This window comes from Polypterus senegalus, chromosome 16 (genome assembly GCF_016835505.1).
Source record: "Polypterus senegalus isolate Bchr_013 chromosome 16, ASM1683550v1, whole genome shotgun sequence".
In the NCBI taxonomy this organism is placed as follows: domain Eukaryota; kingdom Metazoa; phylum Chordata; class Cladistia; order Polypteriformes; family Polypteridae; genus Polypterus; species Polypterus senegalus.
In genome coordinates, this window is record NC_053169.1 from 94,924,901 (window position 1) to 94,942,296 (window position 17,396).

The following is a 17,396-nucleotide window of genomic DNA, read 5'->3' on the forward strand; positions in this document are numbered from 1 at the left end:
AGCCTCTTTTTCCTATTTGTAGTGGAGATGAGTGGTAGCCGGTGGGGTCTTCTGCTGTTGTAGCCCATCCGCCTCAAGGTTGTGCGTGTTGTGGCTTCACAAATGCTTTGCTGCATACCTCGGTTGTAACGAGTGGTTATTTCAGTCAAAGTTGCTCTTCTATCAGCTTGAATCAGTCGGCCCATTCTCCTCTGACCTCTAGCATCAACAAGGCATTTTCGCCCACAGGACTGCCGCATACTGGATGTTTTTCCCTTTTCACACCATTCTTTGTAAACCCTAGAAATGGTTGTGTGTGAAAATCCCAGTAACTGAGCAGATTGTGAAATACTCAGACTGGCCCGTCTGGCACCAACAACCACGCCACGCTCCAAATTGCTTAAATCACCTTTCTTTCCCATTCTGGACATTCAGTTTGGAGTTCAGGAGATTGTCTTGACCAGGACCACAGCCCTAAATGCATTGAAGCAACTGCCATGTGATTGGTTGATTAGATAATTGTATTAATGAGAAATTGAACACGTGTTCCTAATAATCCTTTAGGTGAGTGTACACGATTGCAGTATTATATTTTTGATAAAATATTTTTTAAAATAATACACCACATGCTACCTTGCAAAGGGAACTTTAGAAAGATTTTACCTGAAAATTGATTATGGGTGCACTTTTTTGTGAACTGCCAAAATAAACCGTAACACACTTTTATTAAACCTTTTGGGATGATTTGAGGGAACACATTAAGGAGAAGATTGGTACTCCATGTGCACTAACTATAGTCGATATACTGGAACAATTAGACAAGAAGTTAAAACATATTGTACTTTTGCTAATACTTCTTGAGAAATTTCATGTCTTTAAAATTAAGTGTTTACATTGTAAGCTCAATTTTCACGTTGTTCTAACAGAATTTGAAGAATATTTTGAAAGTATTAAAAGTTCCAACTGACAGATTTCAAACATAAGCATGTGAGTATTGTTTTAGATTATTTCAAGGTCAGTGATTACGAATTTGTTATTTTATGATCCTTTACTTGGGATCTAGCCCTCTATGTGTGTGAAATAAATTACACATTTCTATTACAATTGAGAATATTTAGTCTTTAACATTTAACCTGAACATATTATATATTGTAAAACAAAAGAAGCAACATGGAAAAAAGGTTGGGGCACATCCGTAATCCTGTATGATGTAAAATAAAATGAAATAAGGAGGCGCGAGTCCAACAAAAAACTAATGGAAAATGGCCCAACTCCCAGTTATATAAATTCCAGGAGGGTGGACATCAGAAGTGACATCAGTGATGGAACGGCCATCAATCTACCATGCTGCTGAGTGAGGAAGAGAGGAGGCAGGAGAAAACAGCGCCAACCCAGAGCCCTCGAGCTGTCTCCCAAATGAACACACATGAGAATATATACGGAATATATTTAAAATATTAGACACAACTATTCTTGTTTAATATGCACTTCTGCCTCATGAAGTAAATTGTTACATTTCTTATGAACACCCTGAATTGGGGCAGTTTATGCTAATTCAGACCTTTCATCGTCTGCTAGCGATTTTCCTTTGTTTCACGGCGTGCATAACAATAAAAGAATTGTAGCAAGAAAATCAGGTTGATGTTAGTAATTTTGCTCCAATTTCCTTGTTTCGCATTTTGATCTGGTGATTTGGTTTGGGTACTGTTAGGACTGGTTCCTTTTTGTAAGTTTTTCTGCGTCAATTCTGGCACTTTGATGCCCATTTTAAGTCAACAAATTAGATTTTGCCATCGGGTTGTGTTGATTCGTCTTTGTTTTGACAGTTAATAATATTCTGGACGGTAATCTGATACTTTTTTTTTTTTTTGAGTAAATGAATCTGATTCTGACATCCAATTGTAGTGATTATCCTTTGTTTTTCATGTTAACTGGCATTTTAAGCTGCTGTCATTTGGGTCAGTGTGTCTGTTTCTACATGATGCGACGTGTCAAAAGGTCCTCCAGGAAATCACTTCCTCATCCAAGCTGCAGATTCTTTCAAAGTCTTTTGTAAACCTTTTTTGCTTAACATTTTTTTTTTCACTCTTTTCAGCTTGATGCGCTTACTTTTGATTTTCTGGTTTTGACCCTTTTTATGGCCTTTGATTTTTCTCTTTGTCACTGTCAAACTCCGTCTGCTTGCAGACATACTGTATCAGGTGCATGGCGTTTGAAACTTCTTCTCGTTCTGACCCCAGCAAGAGTGAGAAATCTGAACATAATTCTGTCATAATCTTTTGGTTTTTTTTTTTAATGCTCTGAGGGATCCTACTTCGTTGAGCCCTTGAGCAAGACCCTTAACCTGAGAATTGCTCCGGGGCACTGTACAATGGCTGATCCTACACTCTGACTCCAAAAGGCCATGCGAAAAGACAATTTCTCTTTGGGGATGAATACAGCATATAGATAAAAATAAAATAAATGCAAAAACTTACACAAACTAACTATGAACACAGGGTTTATGTCACTAATATGTAAGGCAAAACAAAATAAGACAAGATAAACCAATCTTATATATAAACGTATATGTGTGGAAGTGTGTGGGTCTGTCCAGCCTGGAAGTGAGATGTGGAGTTGGGGTCAGGGCTCCACCTCCGAGCAAACAGAAAACTCGCCTAGCTGCTAATAACACAAGCGATGTGAGCACAACCTACTTATTTTAGTCAAATAATTGGAACCAAAAATAAAGCCACCAAGTGTAGTTATAAAAAAATTTGACAAAACATTCACAATAAGAATCTGAAAATCTAACAACATCACATTACAGTTCAATAAATTTTGAAAATAATGATACCAAACATATAAATGTAGGTTTTAAAATAAGCCAGATTTAAAGTATGACACAAAACATGACATAAAAATGTCACATAAAATCGTTGCACACACACACACACACACACACACACATATATATACACACACACACACATATATATATATACATATATACACATAAACACACACACACACAGAGGGAGAGAGAGTAGATGTACTTGATTCTTTTATTATTGTACAATACAGTCAGTTGTATTATAAAATATTCAGTTGAGTGATTTATTGCAATATCACTAAAATGTAATTTACAAGAAAGTAGGGCATGGAATATTCAACACTAATTTTTTTGCTTTTGGTCTTTGTATGTTTTTCATTTCGTTGCTATTTTGTTTACTTACGAGCCTGATGTGCGCAGCCTATGATGGCATAGAGGTGATGGAAATAAAAGGTCATCAGTTAGGACAAGTCTGAATCTGAGATTGCAGATATTACTCTTTCTCTTTGCAGTTCAAATGTCTAATTTAGTTTGTACTTTAGTAACAATGTATTGGTGCTTTTTTTAATATATACTTTTGATGCTCAAAATGTTAAATTCCTGATAATGAGCTTTGCTTCCCTTTGAGCACGTCCATTCTCCTGATCATTTTTTCTCATCTTGTGTACAATTGTGTATAGTACCATCAGTTGTTACCTACATTTTGTTTTTTCCTCTGTCGCACCTAGAAATACAACATATTTAGAAATGGTTTTACTCCCTTACCCTTATCTCTGCCTCACCACAATTTTATCACGGATGTCTACAGGGAGTTCCTTACACTTCATTGCTTTGTCATTGTCTTGACATGCTGTGTTAATTGTAGGCCTTTATCAACACTTTTGTGTGTCTTTCTAAACCACTTCCAATTATTTCAATTTGCAGGTGGACTCCAAGTTCTAGACATATCCCATGGATAATTAAAGCAAATAGGAGGCACCTGACCGCAATTTGGTGTGCCGCAGCTAGGGGCTGAATATTTCTAGGAATGAAAGATTTCAGTTTCCGATTTTTAAGAAATTTACAAACCTTTCTGAAAACGTTTTCACTTTGTCATTATGTATTATTGATTATTAATCAATTTAAAATTAAATCAGCAACACAATAAAGTGTGCCTAAAGTCCACTGAGACTGAGAATGGTTAAGTGGCGAAAGGATGGAAAGAGAATAACATTAAGATGGAACAGAATAGCTACAGCAGGGTAATAATGATTTCTAGCATAAGGAAATGGCTTAGACAGAGAGTGGAGCAAATGTTGGGATTGAATTCATTCTGGTGACCCAGATTTGTTTGATAGTTTGTGTCGAACTTGATTCTATTACTTTGTTATAATATGGAATGCATTTTAAAAATGCCCACACATGAATACTGCTGCTAAGTCCATTTGTCAGATTTCAAAATGTATCAAATATAACCGTAGAAACATTAAGAGATTTAACTTTAAACATGTTTACTCTGCCCTATGGAATATTGCCCACTGTAGTTATAAATTTTATGATTCCTGCCTTTTGACTCTGGTGGTCCACTAACTTGACAGCAAACACAACAACTGAGTTTTGTTGAATAGAGCAGTTTAAGGGCCATGGATACAGTTTCCATTTGTTTTATATGCATAATTGCTAACAACAGCAATTATAATTTAAAGGAAAAATTTTAATGCAAAATTGAAAACATATACATTTTTATCTGTAGAAAATCCAAAGAGGAAAACAGAGACTGAAATAATGTGAATCACATAGTATTGTATGATTTCAGTTAATGTAAACCTTTGACTTTATAATAAGCTGTATTACTCCAGCAGTAAGATCACATCCACATTGTCATGGACACCTTGTAGAAGTAGCTCCCCATTGAACGTGATCACCTTCTTCCGTTTGGCAGCCTTTAGTGTTCCCACTAGGGCTTCAAAGAGATTAGCACACCGGTCATCATTGAAAAGAACTCCAAATTTGACGCTGGTCTTCCCGTCTGCATCTAAAATAAACAGTACAAATTAAATAAATATCCTATCTTCAGATTATTTTAAATGTTCTCCTTACATTTGGACATTTAGCCTGATTGCTCCTAACAAATAAATTACAGTAGAGCCTTACATAAGAGAAGTTCCTGGACACTATGTGCACAGGGGATACTTTAACCTTTCTAGCTGATGGATCTCAGGTGATAAGCCTTACCCTGAATGTCTTGTCAAGGTAAACAGGAGAGCAGTGTATGCTGGGAAAACTGAAAGGCGAAACAGGATTCTGCATTATTTAGGTTGTGCTTTTCATTGCCATGGGAAAATAGCCTTGAGCTTAGTGATAATGATTCAATAACATTTTTTGGGTGTTTTGAGAAATGGCTAAATGGCGGTGTGCTCGGCTAAAGGCCATGTCACATTAGATGACCTATCCAGTAATTTTCAGTTATATAATTTTAGCGAATCGGAGGCAGTCGTGTAGTCCGACATCCCCAGCGACTCAGTCCAACTAGTCTGCAACTTGTTCTAACAAAATTAAACTGATTGAATCCCAGGGCCTTACAAATGGCTTTATAACCCTTTAATGACTAATAGATTTCAATAACTTTTTCCTAATCTCTTCCAGAATTTCCTTTGATTGAAGCTTAGTCACCACAAGGTTTCTAGAAGAACACTATTTCAGTCTTATGGTAAGGGTCAATATACGGGAAAGTTTATATTTAACAGACCTCGCAGTTTTCAGTCAACAGAGTCGAATTATCAATTAAAGGATATTTTTCAATTCAATGTTATTTCTTCATAACCATGGTATTTATTCGTTTTCCATGTAAAATTATGTTCTAAAGTGAAGCCTATTTTATAAATAAAAACAAAAATAGCCTGTTCTTGCGTTTCACAGTGGAGCCAATGGGTACTAGAATTCCATTGCGAAGAAATAACTCCCCACACAATGGCCGCTACAAGAAGAAAATCGAGTGAGAAACATATTCTTACACCTCGAGAAAACAGCACCAAGAATCTGTGATCACATGCATGATTTCCAGTTTACTTTTGTTGTCACAAGGATGCCTCAGAAATGCAGAAAGGCACATTTTCTTAAATTGAAACCTTTACTTCGAAGTGGTTGTATTCAGCAAATTTTAGTGCTTCTCTTCTCAATGAGAGCCCAGTACCCGTTAGCTCCTTTATAAAACATATCATTTTTAAAAATTATAGAAATTTGAAATATAACTTGTCCACTCGTGCTTCACTTTAGAACACAATTTCATGAGGGAAACTAATATATACCATGAAGTGTGAAGGTGTAAATTCAATTTGAAAAGTACCAAATTTATCCTTTTATTTTGGTCAGCTGTTTGAGCGAGTATCTCAGGACATGGACAAAACAGATGTTGGATAAATGTATTACTTCAATAGATTAGTAGCAATTTAGAAATAATTTTACATTGAATGTTTCAACTGGCTCCTTTTCTTCTTATATAATATGCTACCGTGGCTGTCCAGGATTTTAAACTACCTGTAGCTCGCAAACCTACTGACCTGAAATTTGGTACACATATACTACGTGACCTCTACTGTTCACTTGTATTACTCTTTTTATTTTACTTTATTGTAGAATCAACTCTCCGCAGCAACCAGCAGGGCGGTGCATACGTACAGGTGCCATTCTCATCCATACCACCTTCACCATCACTTCCTCTACCTCTTCATATCTTAAGTGTTCAATCTGCCTCAAGAATGATTTAAGTGCCAGCATAAACAAAATATTAAGAGAAATGTACTAAGTAATTGCAACACAAAAACAAACTTTATCAGTTTTAACGTGAAAAGATGCCGACAGAAGAAGAGAAGTGGGCGGCTAGGGTGGAGAAAAGAAGAGCTGCTCAGGAAGCAGCAAGCACATCAACCTCTGAGCAAACAAATGGTAAACGTACAGAGAAAGAGTCTGAAAACTATAAGTCAAGTGTATTCACTGCATGTTATCGTGCAGTCCGCCATTACTGGTATCCAATATTACATTTTGTCTAAAGATCTGATGCCAAAAACTGTAACAAATATACAAAAATAAAGGATATAAGGAATGGAGTAAATACTGTAACATCTTGAAGTTGTACAATACAGCCAGAGTTAGAACAGAGCACTGTTTCATAAAAATCACACTTAGCCTGGCAAGATCTACACAGGAGAAGATGTAGACAGTGGGAAAGACAAAGTGACAGCATGAGGCGTGTGCATCTCGCTCCTTCTTGTGTTATGGTAGGAGAGACAGAGTTAGAGGGCATGGGTGTAGTGCATCTAGGTCTTACTTGTGCCACGGGGCAAAGCTATGAGCGTGAAAACATGAAGAGATGGGGGGCAAGAACCTCATTGTTCCTCACAGCACTGGAAACCAGGGTGAGAAAGACGAAATGGCAGTACTGGCATAAGGATGTCTCACTTCTTGTGCTGCTGCGGTTACTGAAAGGGACCAAAAATAACAGGTAGTGCGCATCTCTCTCTTTATTGTGATTACAGCAATGTGCTGTAATGAGTAAGACATGGCAAGAGGGCATATTAATAAAGCATGTCTCAGTGTTAGTTGCCATTACATGTTTTTGCCTTCTTTTTCCATCTTTGACAGTTAAGTTTTTTTAAAATTTAATAAGTGGACGTTGACATTCTACTGTAATTTCCCGGTTTAAAAAACACACAAATTTACAGATTAATACATATGCCAAATTTATATTGATGTTTTGACACTTAAGTAAGGGATATCTTAAGATTGTTTGCCAAACAATCATGAGTTGGTTACTGCTTTGTGCTCAGCCCTCTCAGAGTAGGCTCTAAATCTCTACAACCCTTAACTGGGATGTGCTTACTTTAAAAATGGATGAATGGGTGGATGCAAAGGAATGGAGCAGGGTCTTTAGGATTTTTTTTTTTTTAAACTGTGATCATCATGAATTATTAAAATCACCAGTAACGGCGCACTGGACGATAACGTGCAGTGAATACATTTGACTTCTAGTTTTCATTCTCTTTCTCTGTACATTTCGTATTCGTTTGCTCAAAGGTTGATGCGCTTTCTGCTTTCTGAGCAGCTCTTCTTTTCTCCACCCTAGCAACCCGCTTCTTCTCTTCTTTCGTTGGCATCTTTTCACTGGTTAAGTCAGTGATTATGTTGCAATTACTTAGTACGTTTCTTTAAATTTTTCACTGAAGCCTTCAATCTGCCTCAAGAATGATTTTAAGATATGAAGAGGTAGAGGAAATGACGCCGAAGGTTGTAGGGAATGAGAACGGTGCCTGTACACATGCGCCACACGACCACCCTACTGGCTGCTGCCGTAAGTTGATTCTACAATAAAATAAAATAAAAATAAAAAAAGGAATAACCTTGCGAGGTTAATCGTCACTCTGAAAGTGGATAGTAGACGTCACGTAGTAGATGTGTACCAAATTTCAGGTCAATAGTTCAAACGATTTGTGAGCTACAGGTGATGTAAAATCCTGGACAGACAAACAAACAGCCACGGTGGCGTATTATATATAAAGATTGCTGCCACTCTAAGAAAGTATTTGATTTAAAAAAATTATACATTGGAGATCTAGGAATTAGTAAATCAAGATTTCATTTTGAAATATTATATAATGGCAGGGGGTAGCATGGGCTCCCCAGGGTGGAATAAGGTGCAGATACAGTTACTATAATATTCACCCAGGAGGAAAAATTTTGACCCCAAGCCAAACTTTCGCTGACTTAATTCACTGTGGGGAGCAACTCTGCATACTTGCGCTAAGTTCCAACTCAGAATTACTTTCTGGATTTACAATGTCCCTAATTCAATCTTTGAGAATTTGCATGTGGCAGTTAAGCAAGCATACACACCTTTGGGACATGGGAGGAAACTGGACTACCCAGTCCCCTACATCTGTGGAACAGCACAGCTAATTACTCTGCTACTCATTTACTGTAAATAAATATTACATTTAATAGCTTACAGTGTATCATATTTACTTATTTAGCAGATTTTTGCTCGAAGCAACTTAAGCAAAACAAGTTGTATGCTGCACTGGATTTCATACTCCTATAATGTGAGCACTAACTTGTATAATGACCCTCGCAGGGTCACATAGTATGGCAATTTTTATGGTTTAGCCAATGGCTTATAATTATTTTCTGGGTTATTACTATTTTTGTTTCCATTGAATTATTATTTTTCATCTTTCTATGCAATTTCTGTTATCTTTGTTTATATATTGTTTTACCAGTCGATATACTGTATAGTCGATATACTGTACGTTTATCGTTTTACGCTGTGGGTAATGAACAAAAGAATGAAATTGTAAGTAGAAGTGACAGGAATGAGGTTTTATGTGATGACACTCCATGATAGGGTGAAAAGCTCAATGAATCAGGAGGGCCTCACAGCCGAGTCGCTGCACCTCTGTATCGGGAGGAGCCAGTGGAGATGGTTTGGGTGTGTTGCAATGGTTCCCCCTGTACCTGCACTGGGCAGGTCTCTATGGGTGGAGACCCTGCGGAAGACCCAGGACACGCTGGAGAAATGACATCTCTCGGTTGGCTTGGACTTCCCAAGAAAGTGCTGGACTTTGTAGCTGGGGATTGGGAAGTCTGGGTGGACCTGCCTGGCCTGTTGACTGTGCTACTACCCTCATCAGGAAAAGCAGTTTCAGAAAATGAGATAAGATATTTTAACCAAGAAAGAAAAACAATAGTGAAAATAACATACAAATATTTATTCATCAAAAACAAGGGACAATAATTCAATATACACGGTTCAAAAAAATCAAATCTTACTTTTGCTGCCAAGTCGACGGATTTCTTCAGTTAACAGTGTTATTTCATGTTCCACATTCATGTTTTCCTAAAAAGAATATTAGAGGACAAATAAATAAAAGGTAATTATGGCATTCCAGCCTTCAAACCACAGGAGCAAAATTGAATACTTTGCCTGTTTCTGCTTATTAATTAAAATGAAGACTTGTATTACTTTTTGTGGACTCGCATACTTCATTTTAAACAAAAAGGTATTCATTCTCAACTGCTTTGTTTCCTTTAAATTATAAAGCTGTACCTGCTTCACGTTGATAAAATGGGCAGCCACCTTAAAATAGAAGTTTACCCCCTGTTAGCTATTCTTGTGACATCTGCATCCTGCTCACCCGATATTCCCAGTGCCACTCATTTCTTTGATCTTCTAGCCTCTTGAGGATGTTTACTGCTAACTATTCTGGATATTTGCTTCCCGTTTTCAAAATAATTAAAAAAATAAAGATTCAAATGGGTAAATGACTGTTAATGATAGGTTTTGGTTTTTTTTAGTTATCCTGGGTTCAAGGAGTTAAGAGTTTTCCACTAAGTTGATATCCAGGCCCAAACTCTACTATATTATCCAACAGGCTCAATGATTCATGTCAAAACCGGGCAACAATATTTTTTTAACTCCACCGCTGAAAGCCTGGTTATAATTTGCAAAAAAGAGAAAGTAAAAATACTATTTTTTTAACTACAAGCTGGTCTTTCTCTGTACCTGAGGTGCATGCATGGATAAAGGAAGCTACAGTGATTGGTGATACAGTGTTTACACTTCATTGATATACAACATTGAATTACCAGTGGATTTAATTTGCCTTTTTGGATACAGATCAACAGAAAAGGACTCCGTAATGTCAAAGTGAAAAGCAGATCTCTGCAAAGTGGTCTGCATCTCTCTCTCTTATATATATACACACACACACCTTATAAAATAAACATCTGTCTGACTGTATGTCTGTCCGCTTTTCACAAGAGGACAACTTAATGGATTTAGATAAGGTGTTTCATAGAATTTGCTTGAACTTTGCGGATGATTTTGCGACTCCTCTCGTCTCGTTAAGAATCATAGTTTGCTTGCAGGAGCGATATATATATATATATATATTTTTTAATTCTGGATTTAAATGTTTTTATTGCTGTTTGTGAACATTCTATAAAAATTTCCAGACTTCCCCAAGAAATCTCGGAGTGTTCAGTGACATGCATGGCAAATGGTTTCATCAGGATATTTCTGAGATGAAAAAGCAACACCACGGATCCATAAGAGAGATATACCTGAGGCCAAGTCAGCACAAAAATGTACACTTCTACCATTTCAGCGAGACCTGCTAAGTATATATAGTGTAAATAAATGGTAACTGTAAATTATAATTGGGTGTCACTTAAAATCCAAGTGTGATAGAGAAAGTCTGATTAGATATTTTAATTCAGCACATAAATACTGTAAGAATCACCAATATTGATATATTTCGAGGCTTTGGAAAACATCTTGCATCACCCCAATCCCAAAGGTATCACGTCCTGGTGAGCTGAATGACTTCCACCTGCTGCTCTTATGTCACATGTGATGAAGACCATGGAGCGGCTGCTGCTTCACCACCCGAGACCACAGATCCGCCACGCCTTCGACCTTCTGCAGTTTGCATACCAGGAGAAGGTGGGAGCGGAGGATGCCATCATCTATATTCTACACCGAACCCTCTCCCACTTGGACAGAGGCAGTGGTGCTGTAAGAATTATGTTTCTGGACTTCTCTAGTGCCTTCAACACCATCCAAGTTCTGCTCCTTAGGGACAAGCTGACAGAGATGGGAGTAGATTCATACCTGATGGCATGGGTCGTGGACTATCTTACAGACAGACCTCAGTATGAGCGTCTCGGGAACTGCAGGTCTGATATTGTGGTCAGCAGCACAGGAGCACAGCAGGGGACTGGACTTTCTCCGGTCCTGTTCAGCCAACATACATCAGACTTCCAATACAACTCGGAGTCCTGCCACGTGCAAAAGTTCGCTGACGACACTGCTATCGTGGGCTGCATCAGGAGTGGGCAGGAGGAGGAGTATAGGAAGCTAATCAAAGACTTTATTAAATGGTGTGACAAACCACATACACCTGAACACCAGCAAAACCAAGGAGCTGGTGGTGGATTTTAGGAGGACCAAGCACCTCATGGACGCCGTGATCATCAGAGGTGACTGTGCAGAGGGTGCAGACCTATAAATATCTGGGAGTGTAGCTGGATGATAAATTGGACTGGAATGCCAATACTGATGCTCTATGTAAGAAAGGTCAGAGCCAACTATACTTCCTTAGAAGGCTGGCATGTTTCAACATTTGCAATAAGATGCTGCAGATGTTCTATCAGATGTTGTGGCAAGTGCCCTGTTCTACACGGTGATGTGCTGAGGAGGCAACATAAAGAAGAGGGACGCCTCACGCCTGGACAAACTGGTGAGGAAGGCAGGCCCCATTGTAGGCACAGAGCTGGACAGTTTGACATGGGCGCTAAGCAGGCTCCTGTCAATCATGGAGAATCCACAGCATCCACTGAACAGGATCATCTCCAGACAGAGAAGCAGCTTCAGCAACAGACTGCTGTCACCATCCTGCTCCACTGACAGACTGAAGAGATCGTTCATTCCCCGCACTATGCGATTCTTCAATTCCACCCGGGGGGCTAAACGTTAACATTATTCAAAGTTATTGTCTGTTATACCAGCATTTTTATCACTCTTTAATTTAATATTGTTTTTTATCAGTATGCTGCTGCTGGAGTATGTGAAAATCCCCTTGGGATTAATAAAGTATCTATCTATGTGACAAAAAATTTTGTTACCCAGTGTAACACTTGATTGCTTGTGGGGAGTCAGTATGGTGGCCTAACTTACACAATGAAGACCAAGGAAAGGGAAAAAAAAAAGAAAAACTCCATGAAAATCATAAGTCAGAGGATGAAGACAAGAAAACATCAAAGTCACTGAACATGCAGTTAAATCAATCATTAAGAAATGGAAAGCCATATAATAAGGCACTGCTTTAAATCTGCCTAGAGCCGATCATCCACAAAATCTGAGTGGTCAGACTGGGGAGACTCTGCATACCACAACTGCAGGTTTATGGGAGAGAGGCAAAAATTAAAAACATGCACCTCGGCTCGAGTTTATTAAAGGCGCATGGGAGATTGGAGTCAGCTGGAAGAAGCTTCTATAGTATGATGAAATTAAAATTGAGCTTTTTCATCCATCAGACTAAATGCCATGTTAAACTGAACATTATCAAAGACAAACCATCCCCAACATGAAGCATGGTTGCTCTTGAGATGCTTCTCTGCACCAGGCCCTGTAAAGCTTGTGTGGGTAAAGGGTACAATGAACAGAGCAAAATGGAGGAAAAATCTGATGTAGTCTGCATGAAACCTACCCCTTGGGAGAAGATCTACTTTCTAGAAAGACAATGGCCCCAAAGCTACAAAAAAGAACGGCTTCAAAACAACAGTGTTACTCCTGGAGCGGTCAAGCCCCAGGCCAGAGCTCAATCCAACTGAGAATGTGTGGGTGGATTTAGAAAAAGGCTGTTCACTCATGATCACCATGACACCTGACTGAGCTTGAGCAGTTTTACAAAGCAAAATGTGCAGACTTGGGCAGAGAGACTGAAGGATGTCATGGCTGCCAAAGGTGCATCTACAGTTAAACCTGAAGGGGAGAATACTTGTATGATCAATTATTTTGTGTTTTATTTTTGTCATTAATATTTAGACCACTTTGCAGAGATTTGTTTTCACTTTGACATTATAGAGTCTTTATCTGTTGATCGGTTTCAAGAAAAGCACATTAAATCCACTGTGACGCAATGTGGTCTAATAGTAAAATGTGAAAACTCCCAAGGAGTGAGTATGTTTTACAGGATGTGGCTGTTGATTAACCGCAGTACAAAGATGTATCTACAAGATGCCAACGTCTGCATAATCTCGTTTGTTAAGAAAATATTTACTTCAAAAATTCCGGACAACTGGAGTTTTTTAAAAGGTAAAGTCAGGACCCCGAATTGGGTCTGTTATATGGGACCGTCATATATATATATATATATATATATATATATATATATATATATATATATAGTCCCAAGGAGTTTGAAGTGTGTTGACATTTTATTCAATGGACTCATGCATGTATTGTATTTTAGGCCTATTGCGTCAGCTTACAGAATCATTCTGTATCAGCAGAGTTACACTGAAGTCAAGTTCCCCAAATATTTTTTTTTTTAACTTAAGCAGCAGTTATATTGCTTCATTAAAAAACTTCCTGTTTAACCCATCCTAACTGGCCAGTCACATTTATACTGTTATTAATATTTGATATGTTTAAAAACACCAATAAAACTAAACATCATTAATAAATTTATTGCTTTTAATTTTAGCATATCCTGCTGATCAGATAAAACTGCAGCAGGAATGGCAAGGGTGAGATGATATGTGGAAGAGATTCCGGGAGATGTCACCCATTCTGACTTCTACAGGAGCCTCTATGGTATCAGGGGGAAACGGTTTATGAAAGTTGTGTTGTGAGGTGAAGAAATACAGTAATCCAATCATCCATCCATCTTCCAAACTTGCTTATCTAGAACAGGATCACAGGGAAGCTGGAGCCTATCCCAGCAACCATCCGGTGCAGGGCTGAAACTTTCCCTGGATAGGGTGCCAGTTCATTGCAGGGTGAACACACACACACACACACACACACACTCTGGGTACAATCTAGCAGCTCCAATCCTCCTTATTTGTATATGTTTGGACTGTGGGAGGAAACCCACGTGGACACACAGAAAACATCCAAACTCCATGTATAGGACACCAGGCACATCTCTGAATTCCTCTTTTACTTAATGGTTTAGCTGTTGAAACTCTTGTATGTAAATTATCTATTTTTTGTAATATTAGTATACCGTGTTAACGGATAAATTTCATTGCTAATGTACTTCAATACTGATACAATGAAACGTGATAAATAAGTAAATGAATGGTGTGTGGGTGTATGTGTGCCCTGCCCGGGGTTTGTTTCCTGCTTTGTGCTCTGTGCTGGCTGGGATTGGCTCCAGCAGACCCCCCGTGACCCTGTAGTTAGGATATAGCGGGTTGGATGGAAAAATAAAAGCAAAAATCACCTGAATGAGAACATGGTGCAGCACTACAAATATCTAGGCACAATTATTGTTAATTGGCTAACCCTTCATTTCAACGCTTGAGAATGTGTGTAAGCCAACCTAATTTGGGGCAATTACATAAAAAATGTTACGATTTACTTCATGAGGTATAACTACATAATAAACAAGAATAGTTGTGTCAAATACTTGAAATATTAAAATGTGTGTTTCAATTTATTTTCGATTGGTCATTTTTTACCCTCTTATAGAGGGTCCATTGAGGGCTAGATCCCTAGTAAAGCAGCAAAACTCACTTCATATGCGTAATCACTGACCTTGAAATAGTCTAAAATGATACCCCACATGTTTATGTTTCAAATATATAAATTTTAATCTTACGGGGGTCAACCTTTGAGGGCACTAGGACCACCGATAAATAATCAACTATCCAAAATATCAAATTCATGATCAGCACCATCAAAATAGCATAAGACGACACTCCACATGCCTATATTACCAATCTCCTTTTTATTTTTAATTTCGTGAAAAGGAGCAACTTTGACCCATCGCATCTCTTTAAGGGGTGAAACCTCTGGGGTCTGTTGATGTGGTATGCACAACCTCAAGTCGTTCTGGTCATTTCTGCTAAAGACGCCTATCGGTTAATTCTTTATCAAGAGTGTAATTTTCTGCACAAAATTGGGTTCAAAACTTGCCTAAAATGAGGGTTTTCTGGTTTAGACGGCCAGAAACAGGGGGACGGGGAACTGTAGAATGCTGGCCGTTTTTGCATTACTAGACACCAAGACGAGTCGAACGTTATGTGTGGGGGGGGGGCGTCTTCTCGTACGAGTGATAAAGGAGACGCTGAGCCAAAAAACAAACAAACACAAGTGATGTTAGAAGCAATTCTTATTAACAGAATACGAGTAAATTGCCAATTCAACGCGTTATGTTTGCACTTTTCTGCTGTTGACAACTTTCCCTCTGGTATAAGGTCCACCTATCCTGACCCAAGTAGCGCGATAGAAGGTCAATATGATCATTTTAATCATAATGTATAAATAGACACACTATTTAAAATAGCTTGATCTAAAACGGAACCATTGTTACGTTAGCTATCTTTACATCTAAAGGATTATCCTCTCTAATGAAAAGAACACAAGCGCCCTAGCATATTTTTATGAAATGGGATCAGCCAATAACAATCTACGTTTTAAACTTTCACGCCCATAGAGCTCACCTATTGGTCAAACCAGAGAGCACCACCTTCCAGTTTCATGTTCCTCCTTTCTACACTCAAAGTGGGCTGGCCCTAATTTTTAAAGCCAGTGCCGCCCTTTTATCTCGTGAGACTTGGCAATGAAGACTCGCCGGTCGTCGAAAAAGTGATGCGGAAGTAAATGACTCAATCTCCCACCCCAGTCGACACAACCTTAAAAGTTCTAATCCTTTACGATTACCATTTCAGACGTTTTATGACTGGTACGCTTCGCCCCCACCCCCATCTCGTATAAGGTGTATTACGTGCACCTTAACCTGTCGTGTAGAATCGGTGACCTAAACGATGAGGAGCTCGCGAAAGAGCCGACCAAGCGGGTCTATGCACATTCCGTACCGGAACCTCCTTCACGTCTCTCCAGCTGCCGCCGCTTAGAACGCCGAGAGGTTTAAGTGCTGGGCACACCTTACCAGATGTTTGTGTTTTTTTTCTCCGGCTTACCTGAGTGCGGTTTTCTGGATCCTTTCAGCTGTCACACGGTGAGCGATGCCGCGGCTTCTAGTGAATGCACAGGAAGTGGGCGAATTGTCAGAAAGTGGAGCGCGCGCTTGAGTGTGTGGGGAGATTGTAATGAGCCACACGGCCAGTGACGTCACGAGCAGTTTTCGGCCACCCCCTTCACGCTGCAGGTTCAAACGGGTCCTGGAGTTACGTGCGGCTGCCAATCGCTTCTTCTCACCGGTGCGCTATTATGCTGCACGTCAGCGAAGCAGTTGTGATCCCGGGAAGCAAAGGTAATGAGAAAAAAAAAGAGCAGTAAAATCCTATGTCTGTAAGACACATCCTTAGGTCTTGTACGTGTAGTGCATATACTCTTGTGGGCGCTGTGATGCTGTGTAAAGAGTCGTGTTAGGACGCGGTTTAATGTTTACAGCACCGTTCATATTAATATTAAGGTGTGAATGCACATCAATGCATGTATATGATGTTCTATGTAATATCTGGCGCAGTGTTTATTGCCTGCTATTGGATTAATACGGTGTTCGTTAGTTTGTAGGGAGATGTATGAATCTAAATAGATACGTGGATGATAATGGAGCACCGCACCGAGTGCAAGTATGGATTCTTTTGCTTCTTGTAAGGCTCTTTAAATGGCACACAATTAAACGAATTATTCAGCTAATATGTGTGTCAAGAAACGCTACCGGGGCTCCATTCATACTAAGGGCAGTACGGATGCATAATACCTCACGATGACTAACTGCCAAATCGGACGATTTCACTCATTTTAGTTATTTTGGTGAGTGCTCAGACTGTCTTGGATTTATTTAGTAAGCTATTATAAAAAGCCAAATTTCCCCCAATGGGACAAGTAAAGTTTTACTCATTCATCCCTAAAAAAAGACTGCTTGCTGTTGCT

The 17,396-nt window shown here is 38.9% G+C and overlaps 1 protein-coding gene across 1 annotated transcript; it reads right to left on the reverse strand.

Moving 5' to 3' along the window:
- Positions 1-3,000: 3,000 nt before the first annotated feature.
- abracl (ABRA C-terminal like) lies at positions 3,001-16,605 on the reverse strand. The gene is made up of 3 exons (XM_039738828.1): positions 16,478-16,605; positions 9,593-9,659; positions 3,001-4,805 (listed from the first exon to the last, which is right to left on the reverse strand). The coding sequence occupies exons 2-3, from the start codon at positions 9,651-9,653 to the stop codon at positions 4,621-4,623; spliced, it is 246 nt and encodes an 81-aa protein (XP_039594762.1). The 5' UTR covers positions 9,654-9,659; positions 16,478-16,605; the 3' UTR covers positions 3,001-4,620.
- Positions 16,606-17,396: the final 791 nt, after the last annotated feature.